Here is a 27,009-nt window from a genome sequence, read left to right as displayed (position 1 = left end):
TCCAATTTCAGTGAGGAGTGATACATACGTTTATGCTGTTTTAAGTTGCTTGCCATGGGTTGGGCGTGAGTTGTATGAGAAGAAAGAGCAAGATTTGGAGCGTTTATTGAAGCACATTGAAATATATGTGAGGAAACGAAGTCGAAAGCATGTTCCAGGACTCAGAGTGTGGCGTTCTGATCGACCTCATCCACAAGAGGAGTACCTTGACTGTCTTTGGTCTCAGGTTAGTTCTAGTAACTGATTTCTCTCATATTCATTCAGAAGAGAATAAGTGGGAAAGTTGGGAAATGGTGAGGAATTTTTATGTAGTAATCCTTCAATTATCTGGATTAATAGAGCCAAGGGTCCGTCGGATAATGGCTAGTAAAAAAATCCAGGGGTGTTTAAGGGGAACTCAGTACCCTTCCTCACCTAACTTTGTCAAGATCACTTAACTGTAAACACTCGGTATGCTTATAAACAACAACCATCAAACTTTATGCAAAAGGAAATTATCTACCTTTTTCTCCATATTTGTAACAAAATGCACTGCATAAATACACTGAAAAAAGATGCAGCTCCCTCTTTTTCTCTCTCATAAATGGCACAGTTCAGTAGGCAGGTAGCCTACCTGTGTTTACCCACAACTTACCAAGGTGTTATGACCATTAATGTATTTTTATACAGCAACTTATTGTTACCATATTGTATTACCATACATGAGATAAAAATGTGTGTTACCTATAGACCTATGCTAGTCCAGGTCTTACACTCATGTTATCCACTTGCAAAAGTCAAATAGTCTAATACAGCTGTATTTAGGATAAAGGTAATGGTATCGAAACTGATACTATTTGGAATGAACCTTACTTACTGTTAAAGTTAGTTTCATCTTTGCACCATTAAGTGTGATTGGCATTTGAAAAATAAAATCAAAATACAATTGGCTAACCCACTAGGACTGTCTTTGTAATCACCTGTTCCCACCAGATGGTGCAGAATTGTTTACATTCAGGTCAGATTTCTTTATGCCGTGCTCATATACAGGCGGTGTTAATAATATTTTGATGATATCTGGCTAATTTTCTCCTGTACAGTATTGTGCTTGTTTTCTGCTTTTGCATTATGTCATCTGCAACAAGCAGAGATGAAAGCATTAGGCTGTATAGGAAAGAGTTTGTGGAAACTGAATGTTTCGGTTTTGCAGGATGTCCATGCAGCCTATGTTAGCCAGGCTGTTGAGGCATGAGTGTGGTTTTCTGGATGTGTAGATTATGAATGATCTGAAGAGAGGATAAAAATTTTGTGAAATATCAGAAGATGCTAGAGGCCTATAGTTTACGTAGACAATTAGTTAGGGCACACCTAATGGCTTATAGGATTTGCAGTCCCGAATTCTTGGATGAAGAGCTGGAATACCTGAGGGAGAGTTTTAGGAGATTAGGATACCCTAAGTATTGTTGGGAACGGGCACACATTAAGGCAAGAAAAAACTATTTTGGGGAGAGGGAAGGGATAGAAAAGGAGCATTTGAAAGGGAAAAAAAATAATTACAGTCCCGGACAACAACACTATTACACCCATAAATAGGAAGCTAGATAATTTCAAATTGATAGGGAGTTACAAAAACACCAGTAGGAATAAAATACTGTAGTTGGAAACAAAAAAGTTGGTAGAGGGGGAAGAGTTAAGAAGGGGGGTATACATGGCAGCATGTCTAGACTCTGTAGAGCATTACTTCGGTGAAAGCGGCAAATCCTGCAAAGAACGAGGCAAAAAACTTTTACAAAACAAAAGGCACCATAATCAGACGTCGGCAGTTGCCAAGCACTTTTGGGAAAAAGACCACAATTGGCTGGGAAAATACGAATTTTTTGTTCAGGAACACAAACAAAATTGCGAGACTGATTGTAGAGAATGCCTTCATAACATGCGCAAACAATGCAATGGCAGGCATCACTGGAAATGGATATGAAGACAGCCTATCAAGAAAACTCGTATACTCAACAATAGAAAAGAAACGCAAAAGCACAAGAAACCACATGGAAAATTCACACCTGGAAAGAACCGTGGGCAGAGAAAGGCCAAGGTCATGAGGGCGGGGCCACAGAGAAGACGGAGGATAATCATAGTAACGGGGCTGTAATCCACTCCCCCACACACATTTAAATACAGCTGGACTATGTGTCCAGTCATTCTACAGATACTTGATGATGAGGACCATTAGTCCTGGAAAGCTTGTAACTTTTATTGAATAAATATCTCCATTAGATACTATCCAGTTTCAATGAGGTCCTGTTAGTAAATGTATTAACCCCTAATGGACTTGCATCATCATATGAGTATCTATCACAGGTTTTGAGTGATGGATGGGCTAACTCATATGAGTATTAATATTATGAGCCATACGATTTGGATGAATTTTTTGGGAAAGATGTTCATAGCACTTCAGTGGTACTTATATGACTTATGGCAACTGTGTAGCTCAGCACAGGACAGAGGGGGAATTAGCATGCCTTGAGACTTGGTGGGGGAATGTATTGCCCCTCTCTATCTCATGACGTCTTTTTATTTATTTGCTCGTAAATATACCCAGGTATTGCTGTTGGTTTTAGTTCTTATCTTTTATGATAGTATGTTAGCCATAATTGTAATTTTGCAAAGAAATATTAGAAAAAACATGCATACCTCACAAAAAGTTACTGCATCTCCCCAACTCAGTAAATCTCGTAAATATTTTACAACAAATATACTATACTCAAAATTTTTTAATAAATTTATGGGAGATGGTGAGGACTAACCACAAAACGACATAAACCAAGATCTTACTGCAGTAAATCATTGTTTTTTATCATAAATGTATTTGTACCTAATCATGAAAATACTAACATGACTTAACAAAGCATTCTGTTGTGGTTCTAAGGTCTGGCAACAGTACTTGCCAGTCAGGATCACACAGCAGGCAGGTATGTTGGGAAGCTTTTTTCCCCCATCATTAAAAAGCTTTTGGTTCACTTGGCTGAACATTGTTTCTCTGGCTGCACTAACCCACCATTCAATGTGGTAGTCAGCTAACTTTAACAGTAGGTAAGATTCATTCCAAATAATGAAAATTTTCATGATAAAATTATTTATTTGAATACTTACCAACTGTTAAGTGGAAACCCACCCAGCCTCCCCACATCTTAGTCGTTGGTCATGAAAAATTATTTATTTGAATACTTACCAACTGTTAAGTGGAAACCCACCCAGCCTCCCCACATCTTAGTGGTTGGTCATGAAGAATTCTGACAAGAACGTAAACATTCCATCTCCACTTAGTGGGAAATAGGTGATTACAGAGACAGTCATAGTGGGTCAGCCAAGCATTATCTTGTTTTCTTTTGTATGCCGATCGCACCCAATGCCACGAAGATATAAGCTAGCTCTAACAATAGGTAAGTATCCAAATAATTAATTTTATCATGAAATTTTTCACATTGGGGTGCTGTGGACCTCGTACTTGATATTGATGCCTGGATAATGCAAATATGGATAAACAAGGGATTACTTACATATACACATATACTGTATATATATATATATATATATATATATATATATATATATATATATATATATATATATATATATATATATATATATATATATATATATATATATATATATATATATATATATATATAGTGTGTGTGTGTGTGTGTGTGTGTGTGTGTGTGTGTGTGTGTGTGTGTGTGTGTGTGTGTATACATACATGTATACATTAGGTATGTTTATTTCCTTGTATTTATTTTTTTCATTTATTATGTATTTTGGCATTGGTAAAACTATATTTTCTCAGTGGACACTTAATATAAAATATTTTACACAGCTTCAATTACATCCATTCCTGTCATTGATTTGTAATGTTTTGTTTCTCACTTCCTGCCCATTAGTTCCAGAAGTTTCTTTCTGGGTATAAGTGAGAATTAACAGCATAACAGTACTGTAAATGAAATGGGTGCTTAACCCAGAACAGTAGTGAAACATATCTAGTAAGGGTGTTTGATTTTAGTGCATGGTTTATATTTGCATAGAAACTGCAGCATTTTTTAAAATCTTGTCATTCAAGGTACTTCTGTGAGCACAGTATTTGCAGTTTGCAGGTAACTACATTAAACCTTTAATGCAGCAGTTGTACCAACTATAAGGAGAGAAGTCTATACCCATTTGTACAATGAAGCTCTCTCTCTCTCTCTCTCTCTCTCTCTCTCTCTCTCTCTCTCTCTCTCTCTCTCTCTCTCTCTCTCTCTCTCTCTCATAATGGGACTATTTACCGTATGCTCCTATTAAGCATGAGTTTTGATAGTTTAATAGTAGAAATTACAGTGATGTGTATGATAATATCCTGAAAATTCATGTACTGTAATTTTTTTTAATACTACAGATTTGCAAGTTGCGGTCAGACATGTGGCAGGAAAAACACATTGCAAGACCTTATGTGGCCTTTGATTCAATACTTTGTGAAGCCTTACAGCATAACATTCCTCCACTGACACTACCCCCTCACAATCAAGACAATATGTATCCTTTCCCATGGGTAGTGTTTAGGTAAGTTTTTATATATTTTATATATAAGTTTAAGGTGTCCCTTCTAAAAGACAAACCCTATTATTTTAGTCTGTCTCTGATCTTCTCTGATTATAAGCAGAAGGAATGCCTAAAAGGGAACTGTGAGTCAATATGGGTTGTGCATTGTCAATTGTGTGCTTTTGGTATGGGATTTTGAATTACTTTTGATGATTCTGTAATATTGCATGTTGTGTTGATTCTCCTTCTTGCATTGTAAAGAGTTCTTGTCATAGCATCTCCTGGAAAATATGTTATGTGATTGGAATATTTTAGTTTATTGGTCCATGTAGGGTGTTACTGCTTACAGTGTCTCCCCTGCTCTGTTTTTGTTCATGTCGTTCATGCTCTTTGGTCTTTTGCATCTTAGCTGTCTAATCTCTTTGTGCAGTCCATTAGGCAAACCCTGTGGAAGCTTAGAAGTGTGGCATTTTGGTCTGGATAAGCTTCCATCTAAGAGACAGGTTTTGCCATAGGACATGGTTAATATCCAGAATCTCTCATTGCCAGTCTAAGTCAGAAATAGTTTGTGTTGGCACATTAATATAGTACACAAGGACTCAGGTTGGGAGGCAGATGTAGCAACAGTGCACAGGTTGGCCAAGCCTGCCACTACTGGCCAGTTCTGCAAAAGAAAATATTCACAAGAGAATCTTGTGCCTTTATGTCAGGGAAAGCTGGTGAGTTTGAAGACCCTCAGTTGCTCCCAAAAATAGGTTTTTCTTATGTCAAAACTTGTTTTTTAATAGTGTAGCTGCTTTTTTGCATTCTAAGTAATATATATAAAAAATTAGCAGGTGATAAAATGGCTTAGTTCCAGAAAAAGGAATTTCAACTACCCAGGCGAAAAACTGTCCATGGGAAAGTCACATAAGGGATCACCACTTCTCTTTTTTTCAGAATTCCTTTGATGGATTAACAAAGAGTAAGGAGGGGTAAAGAACCTGTGTGTGGGTGTGTGTTTGTGTGTGTATGTGTTAGCTATGCCCCTCATATTTTACTAGTGGGCTTATGGGGCCAGGACATACCATACCACTACTGACAGTGCAGTCAAACCTCTTTAATCTCATGGAAGTAATGCTTGAGGAACACTGTCCCTGATGACCGCACCATAAACTTGGAATTTTTCTTGAAAGATACTTATCCAAAGAAAGCCAGTTAAGTGCCCACCTTCTGGATGCAACTTAGGGAAGGATTGGTGTCTACCTTTGTAATTAGAGACACTACGATACTTAACCCTTGCAAGTGGGAGGGACTTGTTAGTGGGAAGGTAGCTGTGACATATAGAAAAACCTGGAGCTGGCCGTGTGGTTTAAGGCATCCACTGTAGTCCTGAGTTCTTGTCCTTCACTGGTTCGAGCCCACGGGATGACGAACTTATTATCAACTAAAAAATTCCCCTTCGGTAACATATGAAAATATATTATTTCCAAGGTAGAGCGAATTGGATATTGAAGGACGTTTGTAGCTTACTGATTGTATATGAATCACTGTGATGTGATAAAAGTCATAATATATATATATATATATATATATATATATATATATATATATATATATATATATATATATATATATATATATATATATATATATATATATATATATATATATATATATGTATGTATGTATGTATGTATATGTATATATGAATGTCTTTTACTGTAATACCACAGTGTAATATGAATATAAGAAGGCCCATAAAACACTATTTGAACCTTGCAACAATATATTTTGAGCACTTCCTTCTGTGCCCCTGTGCACTGGTAAAATATGGACAGATGAAATGTTACAGGAGTATATATACAAAGCATATGTAGGTGTGGCATTAAGTCTGCGATGGTATGCAGGTGACTGTTCCCAAGGAGGGAAAATAAACAATTCCCTAGTGGTTTTTGGCCTCATTAACTCCTGTTTTGTGATTCATCTGGTGGTCGTGTTTCCTGGAGCACCTGTTTGAGAAGAGGTGTGTGTGTGTGTGTGTGTGTATAATATATACATATTTCCCTGGGTTTATGGGATTTTACAGGCCGGCAGCAGAAACTTTATTTAATTGGCCTTGGAGTTCTGACTTGCTTAAAGGGAAATCGTAAAAAAAATAAGAAAAAGGGGAGAATTTAGGAGCTGAAGGCTCTACTTCATAAGGAAATGTTATGCAAACACTTGGGATAAATTAAAGAATTATATTTACAAAAGAAAGCATTTGAAGGGAAACTGGATAAGTAAATTGATAAAGGGCTTGCAACGCCTGAAGATCCTTCTACTGGAGTCTTGATTAATGGCAAGGCATAGGCCAAGATGAGTCCACTGCGAATGGGTTCCTCTGCAAGAGAGATTTACACATTACACGCCAGTAAAGGAACAATTTAACACGGAATAAGTCTCGAGTCTGCACTGAGGGTGCCAAAGGCTCGAGGAATGAATGACCACTGTACACTTGAACACAGGACATTGGAAATGGCACTGGATAAACTGGCACAAGGACAGAAGTGAAATGCTGGTACTCCAGGCTTTCTAAAGGGCAAACTATCATGACCGAAAAGTCTTCACTCGCACTTTACCTTAGGGGAAGGTGGTCTCTGACGAAGAAGGACGAGGGTCACTGACGATACAGGCTGTCCCTCAAGGATGACTGGAGTCTGGAGTTGGACAGGGATGAAGGGTGATCTCTCAGCAAAGTTACCGCTTGCCCGCGTGTATGGCTGTCTCTCGAGGACTCTTACTGCATGGCTTCTGCCCCCACAACTAACTAACTGCTTCTACTGCTGTCTTTCCCTTATAAGGGGCTCCGGCTGCATCATGCCGTGGTGTATCATCCACCAGGTGTTCAATGATTCGGTGGCCTCTTCCCAGGTTTCCTGCAGAGGTAAGACAATTCAGGCAGCTTAATTTGCCTTTAGAAAGGCCATTTAAGAAGATTAGTTGGGCCAAGCTTCTTAAGGGAGTGGCATTAAGTCTTCTCCTGGCCCCTTTTAAAAACGCGACTTCTGCTTGATTATAATAGCTCCCCACGGAAGATAACATACGAGCCTTCATTTGGGCTTTATGTTGATATCCAAGAAGTGGCACAGCTGATTTACTTTTACTCTTCTCCCAACAAGAAATGGAAAAACATTTAATTTACTCTATCCCCACGCAAAATGGAAAATACTTCCAACACATTAATACTAAACTACTTTAACAAGGCCCATTAATTTCTTCAAATTTATGGTATACGTTACTTTAAGATTACGAGGACAAGATAATTTTGAGGCAGGAGACAAAATTTAAGAATTAATTTACATATAAGTTTCTTAATTCTAAATCAACAAGAGGCGGTGTAAATGATAAAACAGCGTTTATTTTTGTAAATGAAATCCCCTTTACATGATATTGTAATGACGATACATAACTCGCCAACTCGACAGCTGACGGCTGACCCTCACACTGGATCTTGACAGTGGTGGGGCGAGCGAGAGTATTCGCGAGTTTTAATTTGCTAACTTTAAACTACGCTAATTTTATGCGTCTACTACCCATAACTCGAGTATGGGCTATAAATAGATACTCGCTCAATGTTATGATGGGATGAGCAGGCAAAAGACGAGGGGTCTGGGATAAAACAGAGTTCTTAGAAGGAAGGGGAAAAAAAATTAATAATAACAAAAGGAAAAATTAACAGGATGTTACGAATGAAAACGTGACCGCATACGAAAGGCAGAACACGTCTCTCGGCTTTTACGAAATGGGCATTTAAAATCACAAGGGCAAGAGTCTATGACTCACGATTCATTAAAAGAGAAAGATAAATAAATAACTAAAAGAGCAAGTGATGTTGGCAGAATAGAGTGAGGTATTTGTTAAGTTATGCGGGAATTTGTCGTCCTTCGCCTATAAATTACGGCCCGGACTATCCCTCAGCCCCAGGGCTGGAAAAGGGAAACCCGAAGGGCGCGACTTCTTCAGGAAGAGCTGACACGCATACCCTGTACCAAGGTATGGGCGCAAGGGCGTGCCACTTCCCACTGTGTTATTCTCAATGATTTATGCCGTTTGAGGGGAATGGATTCCCGTATTTAATTGCCTCTTGTGGTGATAATTTAAGAAAAGATTAATAGAAAATGATAAGGGATAGAAGTTCCTGAGGAACGGAAGAAGATAGTGGAGTGCCTTGACATCCTCCTCTGGATTAGAGGTGCCAAGACCTTCGAAAGATGAAGTGGTGGCACAGGTGCCAGGGGAGCTCTATAGCTCTTTGTAAACTACCTGGAAATTCCCACACCCGTGGTAATTCTGCCGCGAACCTTTCCTACTTGGGACAGTCATCCTCGGCCTCCCTGGAGGGCGGCATGGAGTGCCACCTGGGCCAGCTGCTGCGACAGCCGACGCAGGAGTGTTCCGTGCTAGTTCTACCATGATCCGTCGCAGCTCTTGTAGTTCATCGGCCAAGTGAGATGTGGCAGAATCCTGACTCGCAAGGGTATCTGCAGTGGGTGGCGAGAAAGCAGTAACGGTCGGCGGGGGCGTGGACGACTCGCAGGTATCAATGACCAGCTCAGGCACGGGTTGTGAGGCCGCACCTTTAGGTGAACTTCCGCTGTGGTCGAGAGGAACCATCTCTCTTACCGACGCTGGTAGCGGTGCCAGGCTGGGAGAAGAGAGGGGGTCCTGAATTGGATCCCTTGAATGGAGATCGGGGTTGTGCTCTGGCGCTGGCACTAAGGCAGAGGTTTCTTGTGCTCGTTGGTCAGGACGGATGGAGCTTGGCACTGCTCGGTGCATGCAAGTGGCACTGGCAGGCATTTGGCATCTCTGGGAGGGAGATCCGATTGGGGCCCTGGCACTGGCACTGAGGCAGGGCCAGGCTCTGGAATTGGATCGGGAACCGATTGATGGGGCCACTGTACATCGTACTGAGGTGGCACTGGTAGGGACTGCACGTCCTCCCGGGACCCAGGGGGCGCCAGTCTTGACTGAGGGAGAAGCGGGGGAGGATTACTCGCGCCCGAGGAATGAGTTGGGGAATGTGGACCCCTAGATTGTCGTGATTTCTGTGGGGACTGAAAGTCCTGTCCCAGGATGACGTCATAGCCTCCGGGGAGATGGCTTGCTACTGCAAGATTGCAAATTTTTGACTGATGAGGTCTTGTGACTCTCAATTGGACCATAGGGAGTATCATTTTAAATTGATTTACTCCCTCGATCATGACGAGTTTTCATCTGTTGACGATAGCTCCATAGGGAACTCTTTCCCTACGTATGAGGGAGATTTGCGCGCCCTAGTCCTCGAATGCTGTGACTCGGCGCGTGGGGTGGCTGCCTCTGGGAGGGGCCACATAGAAAATCTAATGTAAATATGTTACTGATGATGATAGAGTTCTAGATTGCATGTTTTTGAAGAATATAATGTATATATTAAACTAATTTAAATTATGGTAAAATACAAATGAAAGGCTCCATGATTTTAATGTTTATTTTCGAGCATATCTGGGCTTCTGTCAGATATGAATTAATGAATGATAACTTCTTTTCCCAGGCTTTTTGATTATACTGACTGTCCAGAGGGACCTGTTTTACCAGGAGCTCATTCTATTGAACGCTATCTAATTGAAGAGCACTTGCACAACATTATCAAAGAATATCACTTGGAAAGGAAGCAGTGGTAAGTTATATTCAGTTTTTCATTTCATAGAGTTGATTTTGTAGTTGCTTTGGTTTTTCCAACTCTGCTGGAAAAAGAATGGTTTGACTAGCTGAGCATTTACATTATTTTCATTTTTATTTTTAGATTTTAAGTTTTTGTTTTTTATTCTGATGAAGCATGGTTAATTTCAAGTTTCTATATGATGTACAATGTTACTGCCTCAATACAGCATTTTAAGAGCCTTTTGTTTATGTTTTGTCTTTTGGGAAAGAGGAATTGATGACTTTAATAGTTTTATTAGTAATCCTTCAATTGCCCAGATTAGGAGAGTCGTGTCCGTCGGATAATGGTGAAATCCAAACAATGGCGAGTAAAAAATCTAGGGGTGTTCAAGGGCAACTGTGTACCCTTCCTCACCTAACCATGTTAGTACATAATTGTAAACACTCAGTATGCTTATAAACAAGAACAGTCACACTTTAAACTGAAAACTTTATGCAAAAGGAAATTATCTACCTTTCCCTCCCCTTATTTGTAACAAAATATACTGCATAAATATGCTTTGAAAAAAAATGCAACCCCTTCTTTTTCTCTCTCTAGTAAATGACACAGTTCAGTAGGCAGGTAGCCTACTTGTGTTTACCCACAGCCCACCATTGTTTTTTGACCATTAATGTCTTTTTATAAAGCAACATCCATACCAGTTGTTACCATATTGTATTACCATACACAAGATAAAAATTTGGAGGCTATGTGTGAACTATAGACCTAAGCTAGCCCGGGTGTTACACTGGTAGCCTCCATTTGCAAAAGTCAGATAGGCTATTACAGTTATGTTTAAGATAAAGGTAATGGTAATGAAACTGTTATTTTACTTACAGAATCCATTTACATTGTATAATTGTATTGATATATTATCGATCAACCTGAAATTTGTAATGTTCACATTCTTGGAATAAACTGATTGAGCCTACTTGTTAAAAGAAACGAATGTATTAACGGAATTATTTTTATTTTTGTACGTAAATGTAAAACGGGCATACTAATGTAAACTAATGTGTTTAATGTTTGAGTAAAATCCCTCAAAACTGCAAAATAGCTGTTTTACTATTCATTTGTTTACCAATGTAAACATACTCAGTTCCTCTCTCTCTCTCTCTCTCTTGTATGTATCCTTTAATAGAATATGAATTACTGTATCATAAACATAAAAACACGAAACTAAAACTCCAGGAAGTTAATGACACCAACGAATGAGTTTGAGCATACGTATGAACGAGTTACCATTTTTCTATTTTTGCTTTTCTCGATTAACTGTACCATTTTTATTACAAGTTTAGTTGACTAAGTATGATTATCACTCATATCATAACAGTACACAAGAGAATATTTTTTCACTGTTGATATTTCATCTCAAATCACCGTAAGAATATTTAAAATGTAAATTTCATATGTAGGCAAGACAAAACTAAACAGGCTGTAGCAAGTTCACCAACAGTATAGAATGAATATGTGCATACTTACGTACCCTACGCACACAATTGTGGTCATCTTTTGTTTTGTTAAAAAAAAAAAAAAATGAGAAAGTACAGTAAAAGTATAAATGAGAATACTGTAGCTTAAAATATAAACAAAATGGTGCAAGATTTTCAGTTTACGTCACGGGGTAAAAACGGAACGCCGTCGTAAGCTTGGGACTGCCTGTAGTTGCAAAATATTATGCAGCTTTGCCAAATACTTGCTTTTGTCACTAATTAATATGGTTGACTATTTAAAAATTTATAGTCATTATTTGATAATAGGGTTGTGGTTTTGAAGAATTTATTCCAGTGTCTTGAATAATTTATATATGTTAAGTGAACTCTTGAAGAATTCATACATTACGGAAACTCCTCTGAATAATTTATTCTCTATTCTGCAGTGCGGCCTTTCTTCTTGATTTCCCCTTGAAGCATAAGATCCCTCTGGAGTATATGATTGTAGAGGTTGTGTTGGCTGAACTGTTCCATCTGCCAGGCCCACGCTACATTGAGATCTGCTATGGTTCTCTCTTGATAGAGTTGTGCAAGCTGCAACCTGCAACGATGCCTCAGGTAAGTAACTGACTAATAAGAAAATTTGGGGAATTATTTTAGTCTTCACATGGTAGACAACCATCTGTTTTTCTACCACTTACATGCCGGGGTAACAGACGAGTTATTCTTGTTGTTTTATTACAGGATTCATTCGTGCCATAGTGGAAGCCATCCATCATTTTCTCAAATGATAAATGCTGTATTCGGCATTGGATAAATCAATTATTCTGGGGAGAAGGTGATTTGTGTAAAAGAGTTTTCTTGGAGGGGGAGGGAAGGATAAGAAGGGGAAGGCCAAAATTCAGATGGAGGGATAAAATAGCAAATGACATGCAGGAGAAAGGGGTAGTAGAGGCTGTTAATTAAATTTTAAGTTCCTACCAAAATTAAATTAGTGCTCAATGTAGAGGGTAAGAGATGTGCTTCTCAGATTATTTTCATGACATTTTTATAAATACACTTGAATCAAAATATTAAAGTAGCTGGAACATTGCACAATCCCTTTTTCCCCTCCTATTTCGAAATGTCCCTATTACCACCTCCTCATCCACCAGACTGGTTCTCTACCTGACCTTAGAAATATGGTTTCCGCTTTATTAAAAGACAAGTTTTGAAAGCTAAGTGTACATATCTAGGCAAAAACACGAGGCCTTAGAAGTGAATAGACCTAGGTCCAGGTTTCAAAGGTTTTTCTTATATTCCCCCTGTTATGTGGATTATAAAATCTGCTGTGTTGAAGGTGTATAGTAATCCCCTAGATAGTCACTGTGGCAGGATAAAGAGCCTTCCTGCCGCAAGTTTTTATTCAGTTTCTTTGTGCTAAAAGACAGAATTCTTGATGTTAGCTGGTCTGTCTTATGGAGCCCCTGGTAGGACCATAAAAAATATAGATTTTGAGATTATTATTTTTTCTTTTGTATACTTCCCCTAGCACCATTCTCTCTTACAGTTTTGAGAATAGAGAATTTTTCAATATTCTCTGCTACTTTAGAATATTTAGTTAATATACATTAATAGCATACATAACTTTAGTCTTAAGAAATGATCATTCAAAAAGATATTAGAGAAATTTTACTGATTTTCATTTAAAAGCTCATTACAGTAATCATGATTTCCTTAAAAGTTTTATGTAATCTGCTTATTCATATTTCCAGGCTACCCAAGTTAGTCTCCTTGTGGTAATGCACTCCACATACCACAAACTGAAAGCCGAGTGACTGTGTATCATTAGCCAAGGAGCAAGAGAGAAACCAGGCAGGCAGACAAAAAGCAATCCTGAAATCAGGTGGTTTAAGCAAGGGTGATGTGCTCAATTACTTTTTCAAAGCTTCAAATGCATTTATGCATTGCGCTGTCCACATGTATTAACTATTTTTTACAGCATAGGTGTTCTTATGTCCTTGTCTCACAAGGTGTGAAAGGAGGCTTGATGATGACAGTGGCCTGTGGCTCTATAAATGTTGTGATTCAAATGCTCGGTAGAAGATGGAATGTAAAATCTCGAAAGATAAAATGTGAAATTTGCTTGATATCAAGCTGACCATAAATTGTGGAAGTGGTCTGTAAGACACCTCTTCCTTGGAGTGGCTCCTTGCCTCCTGCTAATGCTAAGATGAATTTCTTTGACCTGAAAAGCTGTATTCGTTGCATGAGATGACTGGGGAAGGAATTTCAGGATTGCTTTTTGTCTGCCTGCCTGGTTTCTCTCTTGCTCCTTGGCTAATGATACACGGTCACTCGGCTTTCAGTTTGTGGTATGTGGAGTGCATTACCACAAGGAGACTAACTTGGGTAGCCTGGAAATATGAATAAGCAGATTACATAAAATTTTAAGGAAATTATGATTACTGTAATGAGCTTTTAAATGAAAATCAGTAAAATTTCTCTAATATCTTTTTGAACAATCATTTCTTAAGACTAAAGTTATGTATGCTATTAATGTATATTAACTAAATATTCTCAAGTAGCAGAGAATATTGAAAAATTCATCTATTCTCAAAACTGTAAGAGAGAATGGTGCTAGGGGAAGTATACAAAAGAAAAAATAATAATCTCAAAATCTATATTTTTTATGGTCCTACCAGGGGCTCCATAATACAGACCAGCTAACATCAAGAATTCTGTCTTTTGGCACAAAGAAACTGAATAAAAACTTGCGGCAGGAAGGCTCTTTATCCTGCCACAGTGACTATCTAGGGGATTACTTTACACCTTCAACACAGCAGATTTTATAATCCACATAACAGGGGGAATATAAGAAAAACCTTTGAAACCTGGACCTAGGTCTATTCACTTCTAAGGCCTCGTGTTTTTGCCTAGATATGTACACTTAGCTTTCGAAACTTGTCTTTCAATAAAGTGGAAACCATATTTCTAAGGTCAGGTAGAGAACCAGTCCGGTGGATGCGGAGGTGGTAATAGGGACATTTCGAAATAGGAGGGGGAAAAGGGATTGTGCAATGTTCCAGTTACTTTAATATTTTGATTCAAGTGTATTTATAAAAATGTTATGAAAATAATCTGAGAAATACATCTCTTACCCTCTACATTGAGCACTAATTTAATTTTGGTAGGGAACTTAAATTTAATTAACAGCCTCTACCAAAACGTAAAAATTTCTGTGCCAAGATAGGCTGTTTTTAGCATAGAAAATACATAAGTAACACTACTGCATCAAAATTAATGTAAGATACAAATATATCGATAAGAATTTTAAAATTGTGAAGGGGATGGTGGTCTTCTAATAAATAATCTCTATGCAAGCTTCCCTTATAATATATAAGATAATGTGCTGTACTCACAAGTAACAGCATTGGCAGGAAGAAAAAAGTGGGAAAACGCTTGAAACTACCTAGACCCTGATGGATGGTAGTTTCATGGAAAACCTTAGGAATGTTGCAAATGGAGGACTTACAGGAGCAACAGCACTCTATAGGCATGAAGAAAACTAAAAAAAAGTCAGCATACAAGATGACAGCGCTCTAATTTGACCAACACTAAAGAATTTCTGAAAATATTGAGGGAGTTTAAGTTTACCCTACTTTTGGAAGCATCCTTCAGCTCATGGAAGAGCAAGACATCAATATTTTTTTACTGTCAAATTTATGTTTGTACGTGAATGTTGTTACTGAACTTGAGTATCCCTTTTGGTGTTATTTGTTCAAAATTCTTTGAACCATTATTATTGGGAGTATGCATTCCATTTTCTTTCTTTTGTGTTTGTAATTCATTTTAATACTGTAGCACTTCTGCTTTATATATGTAACTTACCAACACACTTCTGTTTTATATATGTAACTTACCAAGTAATTGCATAGCTATTAGTTTCTACTTTAATGGCAGCTTTAGAATTGAAATTCACGGTAGCGCTCTTTTGTTTTGGTGCAGGTTAGTGCCCCGGCTACTTCCGGAGAAGTACAGGTACAACAAAGCTTAAGAGCTTAGTTAATTTCTGCCACTTAGTGACCATACATCGGTTGTTCAGCAGCTTTGTTTTGAAGTTCAGGAGTTTCACTGGATGGTTTTGATCATTTTTGAAAGATTTGGTGAAGTATCCTTTACTTTTGTAGCCTCTGCGCTATATTTTTCTAGCTTAGATAAGCTTAGCTTAGCTTGTGTGGATTTTGACTTAGTGTGTCAGACTTGAGTGTGACTAGTACCGGTACTGCAGCAAGGGCTGCAATACTAGGTTAACCTCTTCTAAATATGATGCACATTGAATGTGCTTTCATTGCCGAGGACAAGTTTGTTCTTCTGACTTGATGTGCGAGGAATGTAGAGAATGGGACGAAGTCAAATGGAGAATTTTGACTGACCATTTAGATAAGTTAGAGAAGGCTAGGCATAGAAAGGTGGCTGCTTAGAGCCAAGGGTAGAGCTTCAGTGTCCTCTCCTCCTAGACCGGTCCTTTCGACATCTGTAACGACTTGCTCGCCTGTTCCTACTTCTCTCTCACTTCCTACAACTCCATTACCTGGCTCCCTTCCCTCTGAACCTTGTGCCATTGCCAGTCTCGAAGCTCAGATAGACAAGAAATTTGATTCATTAGTGACATGGTTGCTGAAATAGGAGCTTCGGTAAGAGTGCTTTTAGAAAAAACAAGTAGTGATCCCAGTGCTAGTGCCGGTGCAAGTGTTAGTGCTAGTGTTGTGTCAGTGGAGGGGGTGGCTTCTCGTCCCACCGATGCTCCTCGACAGAGGTCCCTGCCAAACTCTCCTCCACTTGGGAGGAGGCAAACCGTAAGTCCAATGGAGATTGATGGGGTTTGCCCACGAGTAGTTGCTCCGTCAACTGAACCTGTTGCTAACTCCCAGGTTGCGGTAGCCAAGCGCTGGAAAGGTGTACCAGTGGATCATGCCTTATCCTCCAGTGGTTCTGACTCCAAGCCCGAAGGATGTGGTTGGCAGTTTCATGATTACTCGTAAGCGCCAGAAGGACCAAGAGCCCTCCCGTAGCTATTGGATACCGAGCTCCCATTGGCTCCCAAGCACCAAATGGCTCATAAGCATACCAAGGGGTCAACTTCTCCCGTGGGATCAGATCTCCCAGTGGCTCATGAGCATGCAATTGGGGTCAGTACGCTCAGTGACTCCCGACATCCCAGTGGCTTCCAGCTTTCATTCAGTGTTGGATTACTTGTCTGAGGGTTCTTCTGTTTCAGAGGTCCCTATTACAGCGAGTCAACTCGTTTCGGCGCCTTCTGTTAAGAAAGTTTCATAGACTGTGCCTGCTTCTCCTGTCACCGAGTGTGAAGGCGATCCTAGTACCACCTCCCCAAGATCCTTCACTGCTACCTATTCATCAGCGATTGGACAACACCCTGGAGCTTCTGAAGACACTTTCGCCATCTCCTCAGAAACCAGAGGAACTGCAACAGGACTTGGCATTGTCCACTATTTCTTCAGCAGAAGAGGAACCTGAGCAAGAGCAGCGTTCATCTTCATATGCATCCCTGTTAAATTACTTTCTGTTCTTCCCATCGTACTTTACCACTGCAGCGCCTTCTTCTCCTGGGTTTTCCTTCATGTTATGGCAACCAGCAGGGTCTGCTAAGCTCCAGAAGAAGGCTCTCTCGATTTCATCCAAGAATGCTTTGATGGTTATTGACTCTTAGTAGGCTGAGAAGAGGGAGTTAGGAAAGGCAGTATTTTGTTTATGCAACCTGAGAAGCGCCCTCCTTGGGGGTTTCTGCCTCCTCCCTAGGGGACTTCTCTGGCCTGATTGATCCTGCTTGAAGCTCAGCCTTTGACTCAGCAAAGATTATGTTTTCTTCCTCTTGAGCTCGATCACTTGGTTAAAGACACTTACAAAGTCTTCAAAATCTTCAGTTTCCTTGACTGGACGGTGGGCGCCTTGATGAAGAATATTAAGGACTGTGTTTTGCTTCTGGACAATTTTGCAGCAGACTGGCTCTGGGTTCTGTCTTGTGCCAATAAGGCTATTAGAGATGGACCTCAAGTATTAGCTACTCACTTTTCTACAGGCATGTTGAAGAAAAGGGACCTGTGGTGTTCATTCACCACCAAGGGAGTGACTCCCTATCAAAGATCTTCTGTTTGCACCGTTAGACAAAAGTAGCCTTTTCCCTTGTGCAACAGTGGAACAAGTAGCTACAGAGCTTCAGAAGGCTACACACAATCTGCTAGCTCAATCAACCAAATAACTGAAGGATTCGAGCCTTACCCCTTCTGTCTCTTTTAATCCTTGACTATTCTCTTCCCTTCAGCCACAGCCCTTCGAGGTGGCAGAGGTAGAGCTCCTTCTTGACCATGCATGAACCCTAGATCTGTCTGTCCCGTGACAAAGCAATCATCCTCAAGACCAACCTCTAGCAAGTGAGGATCTGGTTCTCCGTCTCCCAGTGGGTGCCAGATTCTTGCATTTTTGGAAGCAGTGGGAAGCCAGATCAGCAGAACCATGGGTACTTCAAGTGCTCAAAGAAGGATATTCGATCCCCTTCAAGGAGAGGCCTCCTTTGACATCATTTCCCATCGCCTTAAAGGTATACTCAGTAGGTTCGGAGAGGTTTTCGGCCCTCTCGTTGAGAGGGAAGTTGCTGCTCTTCTCTAGAAAAGAGCGGTAGAGGAGGTAGAAGGCTTATCAGAGGAGGGGTTTTACAAACGCCTTTTTGTAGTCCCCAAGGCATCAGGGGGTAGAAGACCAGTCTTAAATGTAAGCGCTCTGAACTTCTTTGTCCAAACCACAAAGTTCTAGATGCAGACGAACATCTCAGTTCTCACTGTGATTCATCAAGGGGACTGGATGGTTTCCATAGTTATGAGAGATGCTTACTTTCATATCCCAATACAAGAAATTCCTTAGATTTGTATTCCAGGACAGAGGACAGGGCTTTCCAGTTTTGGGCTCTGTGCTTTGGGTTGTCCACAGCCCCTCAAGTTTTCACAAGAGTACTTGCCCCTCTATCGCAACGGCTTCATCTAATGAGCATGAAAGTATATCTGGACGACTGGCTCCTATGATTGTCATCCCAGAGGAACTGTATGGAGGACCTTCTCAAAACTCTGCAGTTAGCCCAGGATTTGGGCATTTTAATCAGTTGAGAGAAATCCCAACTAGTCCCTTCTCAGTCAGTCTATTTGGGGATGAGGATAGACTCTCAGACTTTTCAGGCTTTTCTGTCAGACAAGAGAGTGCAATCGTGCACCCAGAAGATTTGTCACTTTCTGAATCTACAGTCCTGCTCTGCCAACGATTGCATGAGTCTTCTAGGAACCCTCTCCTCCGTAGAGATGTTCGTATCATTGGGGAGACTGCATGCGAGGCCTTTACAATTCTTCCTTGAGGCCAATTGGAGCAGGAAGACTACCAGATTCCTTTGTCTTCCCCATCACTCAGGAAATAAAAGAAGATCTTCAGTGGTGGCTCGAAGAAGGGAGGTTTCTTATAGGAAACTCTTTTTCTTCCAAACCCGAGCCTAACATTGTTCTCCGACGCATTGGATCAGGGTTGGGGAGCAGTTCTAGGACATTTGGAAATATCAGGAACATGGTCACAACTGCTCTAGCATATATTCAGAACCAGGGAGGCACACACTCCCTTTCGCTATGCAAAGTAGTCAGAGATCTACTTCTATGGGCTCACAATAACAACACCCAGATCCTTACCTGCTTTGTTCAGGGCAAGTTGAACATATTAGCGGACGAGTCGAGCCGTTGCAAACAGGTTCTACCCATGGAATGGTCACTGAATCCACAGGTATGCACTGACCAGTGGAAACGGTGGGGACAACCGTAGGTAGACTTGTTTGCAAAGTCCAGAAACCATCACCTCCCCCTGTATTGCTCTCCGGCACCAGACCCTCTAGCATGGGCAATGGATGCGATGCTCCAGGACTGGTCAAACCTGGAGGTGTGCGCCTTTCCTCCATTCAGCTTAGTGAGTGAAGTCATAAACAAGTTCAGGACTTCCCATCACACGTCAATGATTCCTTTTGGCCTCAAAAGGAATGGTTCCCAGACCTTCTGGAACTTCTGTCGGACTATCCACAGCTCCTTCCACAGAGGAAAGATCCACTCAGACAACCTCTTTTCAACTGGTTTCATCAAGGTTTGTCCACTCTTGCTCTGACAGGTTTCAGACTGTTAGGAAGCTTGTCAGAGTGAAAGGGTTTTCAAGAGAAGCTGTGAATGCTATTGCAAGATGTAGACATGAATCTTCTTCCAAGCTCTACCAAGCTAAGTGGGCAGTATTTCGTGGATGGTGTAAGGAACATAACATCTCTTCTTTTTCTACCTCTATAGCCCAACTAGCTGAATTTTTACTCTACCTGAGATCTTCCAGGGGTCTCTGTCGACATCTACGATCAAGGGCTACAGATCTATGCTGAACTCAGTGTTCAAGCATAGAGGTTTGGACCTCTCCTCAGATCACAATCTCCAGTTTCTTGGAACCTAGATGTAGTACTGCATTGGTTATCAGGCCCTCCTTTTGAACCAATTCACACGTCTTCTTTTAGGGGTTTGTCCAGAAAGACTGTTTTTAATCACCTTAGCCACAGCAAAGCGAGTCAGTGAGTTGCAATCTCTGGATAAACAGGTTGGTTTCTCTCAAGAGAATGCAGTATGTAGGTTTTTTAGCTAGGAATGAGAACCCTTCTAATCCATGGCCTCGTTCTTTTTCCATTCAGAGTCTTATGGAACTGGTGGGACCTTCAGATCAAGAGTGTTGTGCCCAGTGAGAGCATTGAGACATTACCTCGAGAGAACCAAGAATATCAGAGGGGATTTTCGTAACCTCTGGTGCTCATTTAAGAATCCTTTACACCCTCTCTCCTAGAATGGTATCTCATTGTTTTTGAGAGACATTATTGTGGAATCTCACTTGGGGATTCAAGAAGATGGTTTGCCTATGTTAAAGGTAAAAGCCCACGAAGTGCAGGTGGTAGCCACATCTTTGGTTTTTAAACACAAGCTCTTTCTGTCTACTATTATCCAAACAACTTATTGGAAGTGTCACTCTGTCTTCGTCAACCATTATTTACGTGATGTCGAGACAGTTTTTGAGGACTACAGTACACTGGGTCCACTCTCTGTGGCTGGTGTGGCACTAGGGAATGAGGGGTAGGAGTGATCCTTCTATTTTCTTCTATCTCCTAGCCTTGTTTAAGGTTGTTGAGTGTTTTTGGGGAAGCCTGGGGGTACTTGGTACCTGGAGTACCCTCCAATCTTTGTTTTTAATGGATGGGTAATAAGTTTTTAATTGGTGTTCAGGTAACATAGTTTTTATGGTCGTATTTTTGGTTGGTGTATTTTCATGCCCAGGGCAAAGGCAATTGTTTCGTTTAGCTTTGTCAAGTCATAGAAGTACTCCCTGATCACAGAGCTCCCACTTAAAGAAGGGACAATTCCTGACATTACCAGTCATGTCCCTGTGGGTTGAGATGAGCAACAACCAAGAGGCAGTATCTTCCTGCTCTTGCTCTCTCCACCAAGGTAAGGTTACAACAAGCATTACCACAATGCAAGCTTTTTATCTATTTCAAATGCATTTCCATTTATAAATGATATGGGATTCAGCTTCGTAATTACTTGGTAAGTTACATATATAAAAATGACGTTTTTATAATAAAATAAGGTTTCGTGTATGCTTACCAAGTAATTACATGATTGGAGCCCGTCCCTCCTCTTAACTACATGATCTGAGCCCACCCCTCCTCCCCGCACATGGACATAGAGCATAAATGAACTGAGTTCTTCAGCTATGTTGTACCTGTACTTCCTGGGAAGTGGGCGGGGCACTTACCTGTACCAAAACAAAAGAGTGCTACCACAAATTTCAATTCTAAAGCTGCCGTTAGGTAGAAACTAATATCTGTGTACTGTAATTACTTGGTAAGTATATATAAAACCTTATTTTATTATAAAAGAGTAATTTTTCACTATGTAAGCAATTGCCAACCACATTCATTAAATAGTGTTGTTATATAATTTTAAACAAGCACTAAGGTGATTGAGAAATTATGCTTAAAGGGGCTTGCTCGACTAAGAACACACTGAAAGAACAGTTAGTGAATTTGTGTGTTCTTTGCTAAGTTAGTGTAATCATTTTGTTAGGGAATATTAGCAGCTGTTGTGCCTTTTGCTTGTCTTAGCAGATTTTTAAAATGTGTTTTGAACATTTTCAGGTCAATATTTCTCCATTCCATCAGAGTGGGATTTCACACATAACATTTGTAGCTTTGATAAATTATATTATTCCAAACAGGGAATGCCTCCAGCTGCTTTTAACGGATAAATGTAGAATTTGATTGAAGGTGGTGAAATCTGATTGAACACATCATAGATGATGATGTATGTTACCATTACAGTATGCAGTTCTGTATATTAGATGTTGTTGGAAAAATTTGGAATGATTATATATGGATGTGAGGTCCAAGTTTAACCTGGCCTTTTCCATATTTGTATTATGAAACCATGTCTTTTACAGGTCTTGGCTCAAGCTGTTGAATTGCTGTTTGATCGTATAGACACCATGAATGTCTGCTGTTTTGATAGGTAAGGTTTATTGGACATATTTTGTCTTGTCCCTTAGATGTACAGTAAACCCTGTATTCAAGGACTCACTTATTCGTGGGTTTCACTGTGGACTGTATCTACCCATTATTCGCGGAAAATTCGCCCATTCACGGTATTTTTCACTGAGAAATATTCACTAATTACTGTATTTTCATATTTTCATGACTAAATGCACTTTTTGTGATAAAACTATTAAAATACTCAGGTATAAGCATTTTTAGAGGGTTTTTCTTGTGTCTAAACTATCAAAATAGGCAAATACTGGGGGTTTACTGTACAGTACTTTTGCTTTCAGAAGTCTCCTATTGTTTCCTTTGTAAGCTTATGTTGCTAACTTGCTAACTTCATATTTTAATGCTCTTTTCACTGAATTATTACTTGTCCTATAGATTTTTTTTTTGTTATATGTCAATCTCTGCTGTCTAGGATATGCCTTCTTCTAGCATTTATGCTTTCAATGTTGATTTAATTTAAGTTTTTGCAATAATCTTAATATCTTTTCATGGTGTATTGATATTTTCACCTCTTGTTTTCTAATCCATTTTCTTATGCTTTCATATCATTATCTTTATTTTTTCATTATATCTTGACTTCTTCACAGTATGTCCTAAGATCTTTAATATCTGTAACGTCTTTCATCCCTCTGTCTTCTCTTTTCAAACTTTGATAAGATATGCAACAATAAGAAATGTAAAGCATGTCCTACAGTCTGTGTATTTGAACATTTTGTAAAATTTACATTATTCTTGTATGTGAATTACTAAGTTTATTCCTACACAGCATACAAACTATCAGTCTTTACATAGGAATATGCTTCAGTGCAGCTGAAGACCACCCTTTTAACTTTAAACAAGGTGGTTAAGTGTGTAGTTGGCTACCAACTACTGATGGGAGTCCTGCCCACCCAGTCGGTATGCATCCATTTGCCTTTGGCTGTGGAGAGAGAAAGAGAGAGAGAGAGAGAGAGAGAGAGAGAGAGAGAGAGAGAGAGAGAGAGAGAGAGAGAGATGTGTTGCTCTTCCTTCTGTGCCTGCCATTCGACTGTTTCGTTTGCTTGTGTTGTGTTTTCGTGATGCAATTCATGGAATTTTCTGTGGAACCTATCTATCAATTATTCGTGGGAAAACTCACCCATTTGCAGATTTTTTCGTAGAGCAATATTCTTTATTTTCATATTACATATTTTTGTGACTAAATACTGTACTAAACCTGCATATTACATTTTATGATAAAATAATGAATTTACAGTACTAATTTTCGAATATTAATATTAAGTTTAATAAGATTAAATAATAAAAATAATAATTCTCTCTCTCTCTCTCTCTCTCTCTCTCTCTCTCTCTCTCTCTCTCGTACTGAGATGAGAGAATCTCTGTGCTTATGTAATATGTATGTTTATTTGTTTTGTATGATAAACAGATGATTTACTAATTTCAAATGTTAATATTAATGTACTAAACACAGCAAAATATCAATTCATTAAAGAAAATATAGTGAATTAGTAAGATTTTAGTTCTTTTTCCAAAATTTTTGGAGCAAGGGGGGTTGGAACTTGTCAAATATGTCAAATATCTTGACATACTGATCGAAAGGTTAGAAGATGTTGCCACTCGGTGGCCAAATAAATGTTAAAATAGGCAGTTATGAGCATTTTAGGGGTATATATATGTAAGATTAACAGTTGTAGGAGGGTAATGTAAGCTGCCTTTGGGTATTTTGGAACCCATGGAGGCTTATTTGGAGAATTTTTTGAGTTCACTGATGACCAAGGCTACTCCTTGGCACCCGGTGTCTTTTGCGGAGTTCACTGTCCTTTTGCTTGCCTGGTCTCAACATGTACATCTCTGTCCTACAGTTGCGCAGCTGACATCCTTGAGAATTCTGAGACCTGCCCTCTACAGGTGGGACCCATCTGTCTATGGACTGACAAACAAACTTGCTTTGGAACAGCTTGTTATGGAGGGGATCTCTTTTTCCTCTTCTGAAACAGAAACCATGGCATCAGTTACCATGCCTTCTTTGCAGGCCACGTTGTGGTTGGACTTTGCTCTTACATAAAGGTGGACTTTTCTTTTTCCAGAGATTTCTTTGGAGGAGAAATATGAGTTTTGAAAGTTGTTGGCGTTGGGAGTAAGGATTCTGACCATCCTTTCTTACCAGTCTGAAAACCTGTGGGGTAACCACATTTTGAAAATATGCGGTGGTGTTGACAGTCTCTCTTCAAAGATCAGGCTCATGCCTCATAACAGATCGGCTCTGGATTCCTCCTTACTATTCTCTAAGAGTAAGGTCGAGGCAATAGTGCAGAAATGTAGAACTGATGCTTAGGACACTTTTACCCACCTTTTAGTGTTATTTCAAGGGTTCTGTAGTACCTACAAGGGCAAGGGCTCTAGCCAATCCTTCAGGGCCAGCTGTGTCATTGACATTAGGTTTTGGGAAAGGATGGACATTTTCTAAGGTCCAGGCAATCATCCAGCCAGACCTTGGCTCAGAAGGGAGTCAAGGGGTAGAAGGCTGGTAAAATCAGCAATCCTCTTCTCGCACTTCTGCAAGTTTGGGGAAGCGCCTATCATGCCATTGTGCATTGTCAAAAATATGTGTGGAGCTTTGGATAATCTGTGTCCTTCAGGATGGTTACAGATCTCCCTTCAAGGACTGATGCCTTCCCCTCTTCGATTTTGCCTTTTTAAACATTGATCTGTAAGATATCTATTTTCACTCATTATTTATATCTTTCCATTTTCATTCATTTTCATCATAGCGCTGAATGACCCTGTGGGTCCCAGTGTTTGTCTTTATACCTAAATCACATATTCCATTCCATTCCATTCTGTGCTTCATCCCAATTGTAATGTGCCCATGAATCAATTTCAGCATCACAATATTTTCGTGATACATTGGATCATAATTTCATCTCAATCTAACAACCCCTAGCTTTAAGTCTCACGCACCAATCCTATTTCCCCTCTTTCTTTCAATAACATCCAAATCTCTCTGGCAATGGGCATGCTAAGAAAGTGTTGACCACTGCTATCCAGATTTCAACTGTCATCTCCGGATGGTGAAGGCAACTGGAGACTAAAGACTAGCTATTGATCACTGTCGTGTGAACGAGTTCCTTTGTCAGACTCCATTCGGGATGGAAACCTCACGTTCCATGTTGGCTTTTATTAGAGAGGGCAGTTTTATGTTTTTTTTAATTCATCTGAAGGATGGGTATTTTCTGATGCCCATCCATCAGGATTCTAGTAGGAGCCTCCACTTTGTTCTGAGGACACTATAGATTCAAAGTGCTCTGTAACCATAGGGACCATAGCTCTCCTCCATCGTGTTGGCAGCCATTGCATTAATGGCAGGACCCCTCCCCTGGGATTTTCCATATTCTTGCTGGGATTCTTGGATGGGATAACATATAGGGTGATTATCTGCCCTGTCTTCAGTTTCCTTAATACCAAGTATTCTCCAGTGAATGTCAGTTGAATCTAATTCTTCTCTTGCTGGGTCAAAGCCCACCCTTTGTTTAGGCTTTCCTGGGAGGAATGGGCTCCTACAAGCTACATAAATTTTTGTGCTTTTTCATTTTTATGCTTCTGTGCCCTTTGATATTTGCAGCTCTAAGGACTTCCATTATCCTTCAAGTCACCTCATGATGTAGTCCCTCTTGTCTTCTCTTCTTATTTTTTGTGCTATTGCTAGATGTCATCTCCCTTGTTCTTGTTTGTCCTCAGTCCTAAAGACTGCAGTGGGCTTCGTACCCCTTTAGACCAAGTCTCTCATCTCAACTGTTGGCAGTTAGTCTTGGAGTTTGTGGCTGAGGGAGCCTCTGAAGTCCTGCCTCCAGTGATTGGTGCCTTTACAGCCCTCTTGGTTTTGTCCGTCCGTTCTCATGTGTCACTGTCTTTCATGTTGGCATCCACAGATTCCTGGTTACATTTAGTGAGAGGTTTCTGAGGAGGCATTTGCCCAGTTCAGGAACAATATCCTCGGGGTTCAAGGCTGCTCCTCATTTTTGGCGATTGACCTCACAGGAGATGTAATTTTCTTCAACTGCCTTTATACATCAATTGTTGGGCATGTGTACTATCAGAGAGATGTGTTTAGTTGCATCATTGCTAAAGGCAGCCACCAGGAATTCCAGGGTCATCATGGCTCTACCTTCCAGTCAATGGGAATTGGACATATTGCATTTGCATCCAGTTCTATCCCACTCCTAAATTGTGATACAAGTTGATTATGATTTACTGGCTTTTGTAAATGAAACTTTGTTTTTAAAACAATATTTTATGCTGACCCATTAACCATATTCAGTGCCTTCCCTTTGCTTTGCTCTCCTAGATGCAGATTGACAGCGAACACTGAAAGATGTTGTAGACCGACAGTCTTCAAGTTGGGGTATCTGGGTCTTTTTTACTTTGTAATGAGGATGATTTGGATTAATTAGTTTGTATAAAAACTTTGGTTTCAAAAATGTCTGTGGACTTTTATAACATTTATCATTTTAAATGTATTATCTGTTTGGTCTGTGACAGTAAAAGCAGGGATCATGGTGGAATAGCAAAAGAATTACATCAATTAATGCAACCTTTTGCTGGTTTTCTTGGTCCACCCTTGTCCTTGATTTTACCTATTTTTACTTTTACTGTCACCTTCACTCCCTCGGAATGTATGAAGAAGGGAATCTACT

The 27,009-nt window shown here is 39.8% G+C and overlaps 1 protein-coding gene across 2 annotated transcripts in view; it reads left to right on the top strand.

Moving 5' to 3' along the window:
* The window catches only part of Cbp80 (Nuclear cap-binding protein subunit 1), a 198,151-nt gene that overhangs the window by 72,295 nt on the left and 98,847 nt on the right, over positions 1–27,009 (top strand). For both annotated transcript variants that reach the window (XM_067129891.1, XM_067129890.1), the window contains exons 5-9: positions 12–226; positions 4,409–4,572; positions 10,106–10,231; positions 12,135–12,306; positions 22,234–22,301. In XM_067129891.1, the coding sequence (XP_066985992.1) occupies positions 12–226; positions 4,409–4,572; positions 10,106–10,231; positions 12,135–12,306; positions 22,234–22,301 (745 nt within the window). The remainder of the gene's footprint in view (positions 1–11; positions 227–4,408; positions 4,573–10,105; positions 10,232–12,134; positions 12,307–22,233; positions 22,302–27,009) is intronic.

Source organism: Macrobrachium rosenbergii, chromosome 28 (assembly GCF_040412425.1).
Source record: "Macrobrachium rosenbergii isolate ZJJX-2024 chromosome 28, ASM4041242v1, whole genome shotgun sequence".
NCBI lineage: Eukaryota > Metazoa > Arthropoda > Malacostraca > Decapoda > Palaemonidae > Macrobrachium > Macrobrachium rosenbergii.
Note: the sequence above shows the minus strand (reverse complement) of the source record. Positions and strands in the feature narration are given on the sequence as shown.